This window comes from Gastrolobium bilobum, unplaced genomic scaffold, assembly GCF_033153095.1.
Source record: "Gastrolobium bilobum isolate Gb01-03AN ecotype WA unplaced genomic scaffold, APGP_CSIRO_Gbil_v1 utg4434, whole genome shotgun sequence".
Lineage (NCBI taxonomy): Eukaryota > Viridiplantae > Streptophyta > Magnoliopsida > Fabales > Fabaceae > Gastrolobium > Gastrolobium bilobum.
The window spans coordinates 48636-65095 of NW_026896289.1; the positions used below are offsets into that span (position 1 = coordinate 48636).

At 37.4% G+C, this 16460-nt stretch overlaps 1 protein-coding gene across 1 annotated transcript; it reads left to right on the plus strand.

The window, feature by feature from the left end:
* Positions 1–624: 624 nt before the first annotated feature.
* Positions 625–11460, plus strand: LOC133298676 (protein DCL, chloroplastic-like). Its single transcript, XM_061498005.1, has 3 exons — positions 625–1053; positions 1253–1367; positions 11027–11460. Exons 1-3 carry the CDS (start codon positions 764–766, stop codon positions 11180–11182), a joined length of 561 nt encoding a protein of 186 aa, XP_061353989.1. The 5' UTR covers positions 625–763; the 3' UTR covers positions 11183–11460.
* The last annotated feature ends 5000 nt before the right edge of the window (positions 11461–16460 follow it).

A 16460-nucleotide genomic window follows, 5' to 3' on the forward strand; every position in this document is an offset into this window, starting at 1 on the left:
TACTTATCTCCCACGTTATTAAATTAGAATCTCAATTAATTTTTACTTTTTTTCTCTTCTTTTGCGATTATAATCCAATAGTATTGGAGATAAGTAAATAAAGTAAGAATAAAAAAATAGATATAATATTTTATTCCTAAATTAATTATTAACTTATTGAGACACTATAATATTATTGAGTAGTACTTTTTCTTTGAATCATTAAGTAGTTATGCGATAAAATTTAAATAAATAATACAATTCTCAAGTATCTATGTTTACCTCAAAAAAATACATTGATTTTTCTTAACAAAAAAAGGGTTTAAGAGAAAAATCTAGTCACCCAAGCAAGATCGTGCTTATAAAAAAATTTGGTTACATAACGAAGTCCAGTCACCCAAGTCAAATCGCACTTATAAAACAAGGTTTTAATTTTAATTTTAATTTTTATTGTAGTCCTGGCAATATTTGAGCACACACCTGAATCACATGATGCTTATCATTTTTATTTTTATTTTTATTTTTGATAATAATGATGGTTATCACTTTACTTGTGTGTATCATAGGTAAAATAAAAATATAAAAATTGCTGTGCTTATGATTTATTTTCGGTCACATAATGTTGAATTATTACCATAATAGATATTTTCTATCAGGTTTGAATAACTTGCCTTCGGCTCGGACCTTCAAGAATTCGGAGCCCCGAGAAGCAGTGTCATCGAACCCGAGCGTTCCACTGTGGCTTGCTCTTTCACGATGAAGCATTGAATTTGAAGTTGATTCAATGGCCGCTCCTATTCTTCTCAGGCATTTTCTGCTTCATCGCCTTCGGTATCATAACTACCAACTGTTCACCGCCGGAGCCGTTGCGGCGCCGCACCGGTATCGGCTGTGGTGCAGTGCCACGTCATCTTCGGAAGAAGCAAACGAGAAAGCAAGTTGTGTGACCAATACCCGCACCTCCAATAGGGACCAGCGATGGGATGACCCCGATTGGAAGAATAAAAAAGAGGAGATTCTGAGGGACATTGAACCAATCGTTACGCTAACCAAGGATATTCTCCATTCTCCAAGGTAACTAATTTCTGTTAATTTCTCTTCACAACAACAATAGTTCACTGTGCTCAATTGCCTTTGAGTCTTTATGCTGGATTTATAGTTTTTTTTTTTTTATCAATAAATTATCATTTCAATATCTGGTGCTGCGTTATTTGAATATATGGGGTACCATTTAATGATTATTTATCTTAATCTCTTTGATTTTCTATGCCAGGTACATGGATGGGGAGCAACTAACTGTCGAGGATGAGAGAGTTGTTGTAGAGAAGCTTCTTGCTTACCATCCACATTCTGAAGATAAGATTGGAAGTGGTGTAGATTCCATTATGGTAAGTGCTGGATTTGATTAATATGTTTACTTTGATGTGTAGGTCATCATTCTGTAATCTGTAATAGAAATTAACATCCTTATTGCTGTGATAATGTCATGGTATTGGTTGCTTTGCCTTGCTTTGCCCTAAATTATGTAAACTCTAACCGGGAAACTGCTTGTAAAGGCATAGCAATGGAATCGCCATTACAATATTGTAGCTAGTGAAAAAATCCCAAAAATTGCGATTTTTTATTTTTATTTGTCTTAGTCTGCTCATGCCATGTTATTTGGAAAATCACAATATCATAGATTTCTTACCCTTCTTATCTTAACATTTTTTTCACTTGTATTTCAATTCTTGTATCATATTTGATGGGATATCTTAATACTTCCATCATGATGGACTTTTCTTCTAAACATCCATCTGGACTAGTATTTTAAATAACTTTTTATTCTGGGCTCTCAAATTGGTAAACCAATGATGATATGTTTATGTAATATTTGGCTTATTTTCCATTAGTATTTCCAATGTATAGTGCTACATTATATGATCATGAGGCCTATTTTCTAATGACTTTGAATTCAAGAAATACTACATCTTACAATTTGCAAATTCTAATTTAGTGAATTGGATGTTGGTCATAGACTCTGATAGGATCCAACAATTGATAAAATATAGCAGAAGTCGAATATGGTATGTTGTATTGATGAAAGCTAATCAAAAATGAAATCAGCTATGGAAGCTTACAAAAGGTATAATGAAAGCAAAGAAAAAATACAGAAAGTAACATTGACTCAGAGCAATTCGAGAGGCTCTAAAATCTCTCCCAAGTTTAGTCCCAAATTCCCAAGGTATTCCATACCCAAACTTTCCCTTCGTACTCCTATTTATTATGTGAAATTCCTTCCAGTAACCACTTCCCTAACTACTTTCTGTTTAGCCTACTCTAGAATATTCTTCTCTAACAAACTCTCTGCTGACTTAGCATGATTCTCCAGCACTTTCTCTTGCGTTAGAGTTGGGGACGTATCAATACTCCAACCCAAAACTTTACCTTGTCCTCAAGGTGAAGATCAACAGCTGAATTGATGTCTTCCCAGGATCCCATTGCTTAAAATGTAATGAATAGAAGCTGCCATTTATAACTATATGCTGAATATCTGCACTCAGAAGTTTGCAGAAAAACCAATTAATATTGTGGTCTCTTGTTTATCACGAGTAAGAACCCAGACCTTGATTCTAACTTGCCTCAGGGACTGAATGGCTTCTGATACACCCTCTTGCAGCTTGTCCTTAATTCCAAGAGCATTAGTAACTTTCTTGAAGCCTTTCTCAATTGTTGGGGTAAAATTTGATGGAACAGCTTGCCCAAGAACATGTTTACAAATCCAAACCTTGCTGGTGACCCCTTCATATGAACATGGGTAGTGCGCCTGAAAAATTTCTTCAGTCGATCCATATTTTCTTGTTTTGTGACAAGCTTGCAACCTTGAAACTGACTGACTTGGAACATTTTATATCCATCTCAATCATCCCATCTTCAAATGCCGATGCATCAGCTAGGTGAAGGAGCGAGAGCTTGGGGTAATCGGAAGAGGTAACCAATCGTGTCTCATCTCCATCAGGTCTTAGGTATAATGAAAGCAAAGAAAAAATACATAAAGTAACATAGACTCAGAGCAATTTGAGAGGCTCTGAAATCTCTCCCAAGTTTAGTCCCAAATTCCCAAGATATTCCATACCCAAACTTTCCCTTCGCACTCCTATTTATTCTGTGAAATTCCCTCCAATAACCACTTCCCTAACTACTTTCTGTTTAGCTTACTCTAAAATATTCTTCTCTAACAAACTCTCTGCTGTCTCAGCATGACTCTCCAGCACTTTCTCTTGCGTTAGAGTTGGGGACGTATCAGACTCACAGCACTTCTGTGTTGTATATGTGTACAGGAATATATAAGTAAAAAGCCACTACTTTATTAGAGCTTAGTTTGAGCATAAGAGTTTTCAGTGTTATCAGTGGGTCAAATGAAATAAATGATGCTGCTGGAATACAATATTTCATCAAATCTGTGCTAATGTCTCGCTGCATAAAATCATGGTTGTTTCTAGGCCTAACCTGCCTGGCAGACATCTGGTTTGCTTCTATAAGGACTAGAATAACGTTTAACCTTGTCTAAAACCTTCACCTGCTGGTTTTGGCTTTACCTATTGATGCCGGATGAGCTAGCATCAAGAAAGCCTAAGTTTAAAGGCAAATTATATCAGTATTTTGGTACAATTTTGATTTGGGCTTGATTGTATTATTTCAAAACCTTACCAGATCACTGTTATTATTAATCTGTTGCTATTTTTATTTTATATTTTCTGTCCAAGGTCATTTTTAATAATTTTTGTATTGTCTGCTCTTAGGCCTTGGGTTTATCTTTAAGTTAGGTGTTAAATGGGTTTTATTTTATCATCCAAGTTTCCCTTATGAAGCTAGTAGTTTAAAGTCACACTGCTTAAAGGATTGGGATTATATTCCTAATTCTTGTAGGATAGTCCCTTGCCCTGTACTTCGGAATAGCTGATATGAGCTTGAGATTAAATGATTTTCTTGTATTTCTTCTCAAAAAGATGAGATTATGAATTGTGACAGGATAATTCTCTCTTCTTGGTTGTGTGATGGCTTGGTTTCTTTTCATCTTGTCATTTTGTACCCTATTATTTATAATTTTATCTACTACCCATATCAGACTTTTTCAGCAGACAACGTAAAAAATTAGCCCAGTCAAAAGTCTACTTGATTCTTTCTTCCATATATGCCCAAAAACCTATCAAAACCCAAACCCCAATTTCATATATTACTGTTTACAGCAACCAGTCTGGTTCATTAAACCCATTCCATGATTTTGAAATATCCCTTACCCTTACATACACCCAATGAACCTTCAATTCACCTATTCTTCAGCATTGATTCACCCAAGAAAACCCTAATCCTGACTCATTGTATCCTAACCCCTCTTACAGTCCAACTTTGACTGTACTATTTTATTAGACTAACAGGTTTGTTTGTTTACGGAAGCTTAATTGCTTGAAAAGACGGACCTCCATAAAATGCTTTAAAATTATAATTGAGCTATTCATTTGATTTTGTTTGACTTTTTGGTTATTGCTAACCCCAAAGAGATACTTCTGGAGATCTGTCTCTTATAATTGTTGACCACAAATAATGAATTTGAAAATCCAAGAAACAGTTTATAATTCCTAAATAATCAACAATGTAAAATCAGTTACTGTTCACTTTCTTAACGTAGAACAATTTGATGACCCATATTAAACGGATGCTCTCTTGCTTGCTTCTTTTCACTAGGCCCGAACTACAAATATACAAAGTGCTAGTTGGCTCCTTTTGTCATTGCTCTGTTGATAGGTCTATGTTTGTAGTTTGAGTCAATAGTATTTACTTTCAATAGTTATACATTATATGTCTCTCTGATAAATCTTCAAAATGATATTTAAATAATGTTAGAAAAACCTTTTAGGCTTAATTTTACGTTAGTCCTTGTGGTTTTGATTGCAACATTGCTATCCCCATAGTTTTCAGAAATTGATGAAATTAAGTTCCCGTTGTCATATTTACATTGATGGACACTCTTAATGCTGATGTGGCATTATGTCACCTAATTTTTTGTGTAAGCAAAGTCAATAAAAAAGATTGAGACATCGTAAAGAAGGACTGTTATGTAAGCAATGACAGTGCAGCTCACCATCAAATGAGATGGGTATTTGATTTAACCATGTAGATGACACTGTAGCAATTAAAACAAGTGAGACCAAAATCAAACTTAATTTAAAGTAGACCAAAACTTAACTTAATTAAAATGTAATTAAGCTGAAATGTTAAAACTTAAAACTTATAAATTGATCTATTACTCACTTTGCGCTGGTTTCTCACTCTCTTGCTTCCTGAAACGGTAAGAATTGCATTGTCTTCTTCTATGTAATGCATTTGATGGAGCAGTGATCTTCTGTTACCATCTAGGTTACCACTGCAATCAGATAGAATGTACTTACATATTATGCTGCTGATAGATACATTAGGTTTTGAAAAGTATTTGTTCTAGAAGCTTATGAATTTGTAGTTATTCTCACTCACTTAAATATATAACTTTAATATCCTTTGCCATTGTTGCCTTGCCAATACAGTTTATTGATCAAATCACATTTATGCTAATTGGTACGTGACACGAGAGCTAGATAATGCCCCTGCTTTGATGAGACTTTAAAGTCTGTACCAAGTTCCAACTATTCGGAATGTAGACTGATGCAATTCAGCCGAAGACGTATAGGAGGGATAAGGCCAAGCAAATATGGAACCAGACCCAACAGGGCCCAAATGAGACAAAGGAGAATTCCCAAAGTACCCCGTAACAGAATGGGGCGTGTGGTGGCCTGAAGTTGGTTATATCTAGTGGGAGGAAGAAGGAAAAAGGGGAGATTGGAGTGTGGAGTCTTTGGGAGAGTGTGGGATCTCTACAATTGTCTCACAATTATCTTTTCGTTTCTGCTTAGTCTTTTCTTCTTTGTGAACTTGTGTAATTTTCCTTTCTTTTGGAATTGTCTCTGTTTCTGAGATGTATTATCTTAAATGAAGGTTGAACCAATGGAATATCTGTCTCTGTTTCTTTGTAATTTTCCCTATTACATATTATTAATTACTGGTTTATTTGGTTGAACCGTAACAAATTGGTATCAGAGCTCCGATCTAGGAGCTCTGTGGAATGGTAGTGACGCGATTAATGGAGCATTGGATGGATTTGATCGAAGAGGGACTACTTAGAGGGAGCGCAAGGCATGAAGAGGTGCTACTAAGGTTGGACGAAAATGAAGCTCGACATGCAGAAATTCTTAATAGGTTGGGAGCGAACGAACGGGGAATGACGGAGGTACTCAGGAGGCTAGACGAAATGGCCGAGAGGAGGTGGAGCCATTCTCGTGACGGAGAAAACGATGTTGAGGATGAGGATGCAGGTTTACACGAAAGAAGGAATGGAAGGAGAATCAACCTGAATTTTCCGGCGAATAGACGCTTGGAGGTTCCTATGTTCTCCGGTGAGGATGCTCTCGGATGGTTGAGCAAGGTGGAATGTTACTTCGCAGTGAATGGTGTAACCGAGGCAGAGAAGGTAGCCACAGTGTTGGTCGTCTTGGAAGGGGAGGCGCTCCATTGGTGGGAGGCGAGCCACCCTAACGTTAACTGGGGAGTTTTCCGGCGGGAGCTGCTCAGTCGCTTCCAATCGGAAGCCCTGGATAATCCCTGCAGAGCGTTATATACGCTTAAACAGAACGAGAGTGTGATGGAATTTCGTGCTCAATTTGAGAAGATGGTGGGTGCTTTTCGTTTCGAAGACGGACATCTACTCAAAGGAGCGTGGTTAAATGGAGTACGCAATAGCATCAGAGAGGAGCTGCTTATGTCACCGGCGCTTTGTTTGACGAACATGATGAAGTTGTTAATTAAGGTAGAACAAAGGAATGTAGCGTGGAAAGATGAGGGATTGGGTCCACTGGGAAGGAACTGGGCACAAGGGCTGAACCGTGCGCACGTGGGCCAGCAAAGAGGATCAGGCCCAACTAAAAATAAAGCATGGGCTACCTCTAGTATAGGCCCAGGAAATGGTAACAGACCTACTCAAACTTCATCATTTACGGGGTCTAGCAACTCAAGCGTGGGGCAACCAAACTCACGTACTGGACATATGGAGAACCCTAACAAAGGAGGGTTGGCGAAAACCGCGACCCACACCATCGAAAATCGCACCGGAGAAAACGATGGCAGTCAGATGCGACGATTATCGCAGGCGGAATGGTGAGATCGACAGCAAAGGGGGCTATGCTTTAAGTGTGACGAGCGCTGGCACCCAAATTACAGGTGCCAGGTTCGTCAACTGCTTTTGCTGCTTGTGGAAGACGACGACGTGGAGGATGGTGAGGGGAACGGAGAAGAAGGGATGGTAACACTGGTTGTAGAGGCGGACGAGACGGACAAACAGTTACAACTCTCCCTACAAAGTTTGCTAGGGCTCTCTTCAAGCCAAACCTTAAAGGTATGGGGGGAAATCAAGGGTCAGAATGTGGTGGTTATGGTTGATTGTGAGGCGTCGAGTAACTTCGTAAAGAAAGAGGTGGTGGAGGAACTAGGGTTGAAAATATTTGACACCCCTTCTTATCAGGTGGAAATTGGGAACGGGTATAAATTTGGATGCAAGGGGGTATGTAGATGAGTGGATATAAGCATTCAGGGAACTCAGATCAAACAAGATCTGTATCTATTCGAATTGGGCAGTGCAGATGTCGTCCTCGGCTTGGAATGGCTCACTCAACTGGGGGAAATCAAAGCAAACTTTAAGGACATGACCCTTAGATACGGGGAGAGAGGGAAGGAAACAATGATTAAGGGAGATCCTTCCTTATCCAGGTCTGAAGCTTCATATAAGTCTATTTCTAAGGCACTGAGGAACCAGGGCCAAGGATTTTATGTGGAATCAGCAGAAGGAGAGGCCCAAGAGGATATGGAGCAGTGGACGGAGATGGACTAGCTCTTGTCAGAATTTGGCGATATCTTTAAGGAACCTAGGGAGTTACCACCAACGCGTGCTATTGATCATGTCATCCATCTCAAACCAGGGAGCCAAGTGCCAAACATTCGCCATTCAGGTACCCTCATTACCAGAAAACTGAGACTGAAACTTTAGTGGCTGAGCTTTTTGGCAATGGCATGATCCATCATAGTACCAGCGCTTACTCGAGTCCAGTCATTTTAGTTAAAAGATGGGATCTGGCGCGTCTGTGTTGATTACAAGGTGCTAAATAAAATTACCGTTCCTGATAAATTCCCAATGCCTTTGGTAGATGAACTCCTGGATGAGTTAGGGGAATATCAGATTTATTCCAAACTGGATTTGAAAGCAGGTTATCACCAAATCAGGATGAGGGAAGAGTCCCAAAACAGCGTTCCGAACGAATGAAAGGCATTACGAGTATATAGTGATGCCCTTTGGGCTGACCAATGCCCCATCAACCTTCCAGGAACTTATGAACTAAATCCTTAGACCTTTCATAAGGAAGTTTGCTCTGGTTTTTTTTTATGATATATTAGTTTACAACCGCAACAAAGGAGAGCATATTGGCCATCTAAGGGCTGTTTTTTAGATATTGAGGCAGCACCAATTAGTGGCTAATAAAAAAAAATGCAGCTTTGGCAAAACTCACATTGAGTATTTGGGGTATTGCGTATCTGCTGAGGGAGTTAAAGCTGATCCAGAAAAAATTAAGGCTATGGTTTCTTGGCCCAATCCCACGAATGTCAAAGGACTTGGGGGTTTCCTCGGGTTGACTGGCTATTATAGAAAGTTCGTAAAAGATTATGGAAAGATAGCAAAGCCCCTTACTGAATTACTGAAAAAAGATGGGTTCAAGTGGAATAAGGAGGCTGAAGATAGCTTTCAGCAATTGAAGTTAATAATGAGTTCAGTCCCAGTGTTGGCCCTACCAAATTTCAGCAAGCCGTTTACCATGGTAACTGACGCATCTGGAAAGGGGATTGGAGTTGTCCTGACCCAAGATAACCCATTGCTTTTATGAGTCAAGGATTTTCCAATCGGGCTCTAGCTAAGTCTGTGTATGTAAAAGAGTTAATGGCCATAGTTTTTGCAGTGAGAAAATGGAGACACTACCTCATGGGCTGTCATTTCATTATTAAAACAGACCAACGAAGCCTTAAATTGTGTGCAATTTGTCAACAATGTAAGTCACAAAATATGAACCCAGCTAGATTGCTACAACCACTTCCCATCCATACTCAGGTTTGGGAGGACATCTCTCTAGATTTCATTGGTGGCCTCCCTAAATCTATGGGGGTTGACACCATACTGGTGGTAGTTGACCGTTTTGCCAAATATTCTCACTTTATTCCACTTAAACACCTTTATACCGCAAAAGATGTTGCTGAGTTATTCATAAAGGAAGCTGTTAGACTACATGGGTTCCCAGTCACTATTGTCTTAGACAGAGATAGAATGTTCCTGAGCAACTTTTGGACAGAAATCTTCAAAAGTGCAGACACGAAGTTACACTATAGCACCGCGTATCATCCGCAAACCAACGGGCAAACAGAGATCGTTAACCGTTGTCTTGAGGCTTACTTATGTTGTTTTTGCTGCACTAAACCCAAATGTTGGCCTCAATGGGTTCCTTGGGCTGAGTTTTGGTATAACATTACATTCAAGGATGTTATAGGTATGATCCCCTTTCGTGCTTTATATGGCAGAGATCCCCCTACGTTATTCAAGTGTGGCACATTTATGGCTACTGTTGATGCTGTCTCACAGTCCCTAGCAGAGAGGGATGTTATTTTACAAGAGTTACAACATCATTTACTCAAAGCTCAAGATTGGATGAAACACTTTGCAGACCAACACCGTAGGGATGTCCAGTTCACAGTGGGAGATTAGGTATACCTTAAATTACAGCCATATCGCCTTAAAACCATTGCCAGACGCATCAATGAGAAGCTTAGCCCACGCTTCTATGGGCCATATCAATTGCTGGAACCTATTGGAGAAACGGCTTACCGTTTGCACTTGCCACCCAGTTGCAAAGTTCATCCAGTGTTTCATGTTAGCCTTCTTAAAAAAGCAATCAAAGTAGCAAAACGGTCCAGCCCCTACCTCCTGTATTAAGCGAGAATTGGGAACTTGTAGTTGCACCAGAAGCTTTGGTTGATGTGAGATGTTTCCTTCAGAACACAGTACAAGTGCTGATCAAATGGTTATCTGCCTGCCTTTGAAAATTCGTGGGAGGAGTTTGAGGTCATCAATAAGCAGTTCCCTTATTTCAACCTTGAGGACAAGGTTCTCCAAATGGTGGGGAGTATTGATGCAATTCAGTCCAAGACGTATAGGAGGGATAAGGCTAGGCAAATATGGAACCAGACTCAACAGGGCCCAAATGAGACAAAGGAGAATTCCCAAAGTACCCCGTAACAGAATGGGGTGTGAGGTGGCTTGAAGTTGGTTATATCTAGTGGGAGGAAGAAGGAAAAAGGGGAGATTGGAGTGTGGAGTCTTTGGGAGAGTGTGGGACCTCTACAATTGTCTCACAATTATCTTTTCGTTTCTGCTTAGTCTTTTCTTCTTTGTGAACTTGTGTAATTTCCTTTCTTTTGGAATCGTCTCTGTTTCTGAGATGTATTATCTTAAATGAAGGTTGAACCAATGGAATATTCAGATCTAGTTTTCCCTATTACATATTATTAATTACTGGTTTATTTGGTTGGACCGTAACCAATACCCTTCAGAATTAAATGTCACTTACCCTTCATTTTTTATGTGAATATTCTTGTTTTAATTTTCAGTGATGCAGAACATTTTTCCCGTCCTTCTTTTCCATTGTTGTAGCTATGGCTGATAATCCAATTGGATGTTCTTGGTGACCTGTCATTCACCTTTTTATTTAAAAAATAAAAATAAAAAATCTTAAGCTTCTTGTCTTTCAAATGCATTCACTGGAAAACGTTACCCTGACTGGCACTAAGACTGTTGAACTTCAGCTATTATTATTTTCTTGTAAATGACCCCTTCTTTCCCAAAATGGGCAGTAAGTGCAGGCTTTGTAACTTTATTTTTTTGTAGGTTGATCGTCATCCCCAATTTGGAAACTCAAGGTGTCTTTTTGTTGCAAGAACTGATGGTGGCTGGATCGACTTCTCCTATCGGAAGTGCCTTCGGGAATACATTAGATATACGTACCCAACTTATGCAGAAAGGTTTATTCAAGAACATTTTTAGCGTGGGAGTGGTTGATATGTATGTATTGGATATTGATTGTCAATGGTAGTAGATAATCATTGAATGGGATATCTAGGCTTATTTGTGAAGGGAACATAGAAAACGATTGAAGTGAACTTCAGTTTGTTGACTTGTGGAACCCTTGGTGTTGCAGAAATTCATGATTAGGTAACTTGAAGACAGAAAGGAACGATGTCTTTGTTGATTGACCGCCTTTAATATAGTGGAGAATTTACTAGTATTCAGGGTCCTCTTACGGCATTTTCTTAATGTTGCTCCCCCGTCTCTTCTCTTCAACATGATATGTTGAACTGCTTAAATCTTTGGAGGGTGCTTTCACCCGGAATATGGACTCATTCCCTTGCAGTGAATTGAACTACGGAGGAGTTAAGAATACTGCAACGGACACACACTTACACCCATTTTATCTCACATCTGCATAACTTTCACTGTCTGATTACTGTTGGTCCCACTTCATTTTCTACACATTTACATTCTATTTCTCGTACACACTTCCATATGGGAGAGATGTAAGACATGGGAACATGCAACTAGCATTTTTAGTGGGGGTAAATAGCTAGAATCTATAAATTTCCAGAAAATGATTGGGAACTAGGAATCCTACAATTGTTCTCAATCCGGATTTTGGCAAGATATATTGGTCACGAGAACGAGCCTTGCAATAGCGGTAAGATTATCCTTGTAATTGAAAGATTACTGGTTTGAGTTTGGAAAACAATTTTATTGCAAAAAAATACAAGGATAAAACTGCCTATTATCCACCTTGATTTGCCTTTTTATATTGTTCACGGGCTATTTTAGGAGTGGTTGAGGTCAGACAAGTGGAAGTCAAAAGGATCAAGCTCAGTGGGGCCTGGGGCAGGTTGTCCAAACTAGGTTGACACAAGTGGGAGAAACTATATTTGGCCTACTTTTAGATGTTTAGTTGAATTTGTTTCTAAATCCCAAGACTGAATCATCTTTCTTTTTCTTTTTTTTGGAAACCGAATCATCTTTCTTTCTATACATTGGTTTGGCGACAACTGATAAGTCAAACCATTTGCCATTATAACATTATCATCATTCTCATGTGACCAAGTGTGACAGGTTAAAATTTGAACGAGTTTTTTCTATTTCCTTTTTCTTTTAATCCACTCATTTCCTTTAGTTGAATTTGATGTTTTTTTATCTGCAGAATGTAGAAATAGAACTTGTCTTGTCTGAAATAGCGGTAGATTCTTTGTTTTTAGTTTTTACTGCCAGTGACAGGCTATCTTTTCTTTTTCTTTTTTTCTTTTGGTGTATTCTTTCATTCACTGGGCTGAGGGCACATTAAACCGGTTGTTCTAAGAACTCTGTTTTATTACCTCGGGATCTAATCCTCTTTTTATGGCATGACACTGCTATGTTCTTAAGAAAAACAAATGATCATAATCCAAACACATTTTCATTTCCATACCATTAAATTTTAGTGGGATCTTCTTGGTGTTCTTACGAAGACAAACAGTAGTCTTAAGTATATGTTTAAATGATACTGTTAAATGACTGAGAGTGGCAATGCAATAACCGCTATGGTTAGTTGAAGCATAAACTGTGGCAATGCAAGAACTTTGGGTTTCATTTTGGTAGACATATCTTTGCCTCTTTACTGATATCCTATCTTCTGTTTAGCTGAGTTTCATTCTAGAACCAAAAACAAAGTACACCGTGCCTGGAATTAGGCTAAGATTTCAATGTGACCAAGTTAGTTACGATTTGCATTACTATTTAGTTGCAAATCTACGTACATGGTATTCCTACTTGCACTTTTGAAACTGTTGATGAACAGTTAGTTGAAATTACAATCCCAGTGCAAAGACAAGTATTTGAGATGACACATTGTCTTTCATTCTGTGGCTTTGGCACAATCTTGTCTGGGTTTACACTATACAGAAATGATTATGCGCCAGACAATATCGGTTCTTAAGTTGGGATGTCTTGTCTTAAGTTACTATTACTAATGATATTGATAGGTGAGATTTCTATTGTTATTGTTCCCATTCAAAGGATTTGATTCCCATGGAAAATGAAAATGCTACCTGATTGACTAAGTACCTAATGCTCGTACACAACTCATTGGCACATTGAAATTTTTCGTTTCAATTATTTTTCTAGTACATGAAAATAAGTTCTTTATGCTTAATACATGTGTTGAACTGTTGGTAGAGTACGTTATTTATGCATAACAAATGATTTTTATTTAAACTTTTTAAACAATTTCTTATTAAATAAGTTGTATGAATGACTTATGTTGTCAATACATTTATTTATGTTAATCATACAATTTATGTTTTATAAATAACAACGCATTTAATAATCATTTTAACTTTGTTTAATGATACAAGTTATACAGTTATGCTATACTTAAATGAGAAAAGAAAAGAAAAATAGAAAAAAGTGATCAAGATTTTTTTTTAAATCTTTTAATGTGGGGGAAGTGTTCCCCTTAATTTCGTATTGAGAGAAAAGATTTATTTGAATTAAATAAGAGAAAAATAAATTTCTTTTTTCTTATTTTAACTTTCAATTCTAAAATAGAAAATTAACTCCATCCTTTCTTCATCTAAACATTCAATTGAATAAGGAGTAACTATCCTTTGATATCTTCTCTTTCTTTTTCTTTTATTTTCCATTCTTACTCTCATTTTGGTGAAAATGGAGGGAAAAAAGTGACAACAAAGGTAAAAAGGTAAGTGATCATGAGACGGAGTTGACAAAGTCAACCCTAGCTATTATTAGTTTATTACATGATTACGGGTTGTTCTCCGTTATGTACTGGTATATTATTGGAAGAATTGTTTATCCTTTTAAATGATACAACTTATATTTTTTTACTCTCACAAAAAAGTGAGATCCACACTTTTATATTTTTTTGTCCACTCTTACTCCTCCATGATCTATCTATTTCTCTCACTTAAAATGACACAACTTTACATCTTTTAAAATAATACACATTTTTCCCTAATTTATTTTATAATTTTGGCAAATTATGCGCCCCATTTGAGTCGTCGTGGGCCCTGCTGGAAGACGATCCATGTGGGCCATTATTCCACAACTCATATTCCCATTTTCTGATTTCTTTTATACGGGAGATTACATTTATAATTTTTTTCTTATAATCTTTTGCAATTAAATTTTAATCATTGAATTTTATTAATTTAATGATAATAAATTATTCAAAATTAATAATTAATTAATTAGTATAACTTAATAAATTATAATCATTTTTTTTTTTAGTACAGGGAGGGGCAAAGCCCCAAGAAACAAAACTAGCAGCTATTCTATTCTCAGAGGCCAGTAACAGCCTCATCCCCATAGGGGGTTCATGATAAACACGTAAATTTTCCTCCTTGGTGATTGTTACCTTTGCAAGCCAGTCCGCGCAACTGTTCCTCCTCCTGTTGATCTTCTCCAGCCTCACATTCCAGTTTTTCTTTCTCCAATCTCTGATACTGTTCACTAAGTGAGTTTGGACTACTTCACCCTCGCAACACAGCTATTGCGGAATCGCTTTCTACAATGAGGTGTTGCGCTCCTCCATCCCAAGCGATATGCAGCCCCTTTAGAATGGCCCATAGCTCAGCCTTGAGAGGGGAGCAACTGCCAATTCTATACGAGAATCCAGTGACCCATTCCCCATGCTCTGTTCTGATTAAGCCACCACACGCAGCCTCTCTCAGGTTCTTCTTCACCGATCCATCCACATTCAGCTTCCACCATCCTGGAGGCGGGTGACACCACGTAACGAATTTCGTTCTCAAAACAGGGTGATGTGAGGGAGGGGAAGAGCTTCTAGACAAGGCTAGTGGATAGTTTGCAGGTCACTTAATGGTATAATACAATACCTAATGGGTGGTTAATTGTAGTAGAAAGAAGTTATGGGAGAGTGATGGAGTGAGATGCTCTACATAGTGAGGATAAGAAGTGGGAACCACTTAAGTGGTCTATAATAGGTTTCTTCATGAAGAGGCTAAACCAAACATTTTTCATAGAGATACCAAGGTTAGATGTGCGACAATGAGGGAGCTCCAGCAGGGCGTGATAGTTGCGGAGAAGAAAGGGCAAAAGATGATGAGAGGAAAATCAGAGGTAAATCGAAAATACAGGAAAATTGTGTTTCATTTTCCCATAGAATGGGATTCGCAAAATACCACCCACTTGGTAGTATTTTGAGTTGGTATTTTTCTTCATAAAAATGAATTCCAGAAATCTGATTTTTTTGGAAAAAAATTTGCAATCCTTATACCAAATGTGAATAAATAGGATTCCCAATATCAATTTTTCGAGAATCTAAAAAACATCCCCTTACGAAACACTCCCTACATGCGTCTGTCTCAATTAATACTTAGTAGGCTTGACGCACATTGCTGAGTTTCCATCCAGCACCCAATATTTTTTATGGAAATTCCTATATGTTTTTTTCTTTTGGATAAACAAAAAAGCATATAGGAATTTTCTCAAAAAATTCCTATATGCTTTAAGACAAAAAAATAATTCTTTCTCCACCACCTTACCCACTGTTAAAATAATTATTTCATTAATTGGGTGAGATTGCTAATTTATATTTACAGGTAACCATGTCTATCAAAAAGAAAGTAGATTTTGTATATATATATATATAACCACTCATAAACATTTTACAAAATTACCAAGTACGGGAATCAATTGGCAGGATCTTATTTCAGTTTAATTAGTTGTCTAATGTTTGAGTCTTGGGTACCCAATTATGTCAAAACTTAATAAGAAGAATTTTGTTGTCCTTATAATCTTACCCGACTCGAATCTTGATTAATCGATGCTGATTGGTGATCAGATGACGAATAATTTATACCCAAAAAAATTACTTACCTTTTCAAAATATTATCTAATTTTATAAAATATATTTTAATAGACTGATAATTTGATTTTAAAAAAAGCTAATAGACATTTAAATAAGTTGGAGTGTAATAATAATAATAACAACAATATGGATTTTATTAATCTTATATTAAAGGAGATAAGTTATCTCATGTCATAGAGACAAATTTGTGGGCTCCACCACCTGAAAAAGAAAAAAAAAGGTGACACAATTATCGAAGAATGTGTAGGAGAAAAAACTTATCTTATGTAGCATGAGAGTAATTTTTCCTTAAAAATATATCATGTTATTTTCTTTTGGTCGGCCGCCGGGGAACAGTTTTACTCCCGCCACCGCCAATTTTATATTTTTCCTTTGCTTAGAATCTAATTTTATGATTTG

What these genes read in the sequence shown, in the direction of transcription:
- LOC133298676 (XM_061498005.1), top strand. Translation starts at nt 764, where the DNA reads ATGGCCGCTCCTATTCTTCTCAGGCATTTTCTGCTTCATCGCCTTCGG. An exon ending in GATATTCTCCATTCTCCAAG is followed by an intron (nt 1,054 to 1,252) that starts GTAACTAATTTC and finishes TTTCTATGCCAG; the next exon opens with GTACATGGATGGGGAGCAAC. An exon ending in GTGGTGTAGATTCCATTATG is followed by an intron (nt 1,368 to 11,026) that starts GTAAGTGCTGGA and finishes ATTTTTTTGTAG; the next exon opens with GTTGATCGTCATCCCCAATT.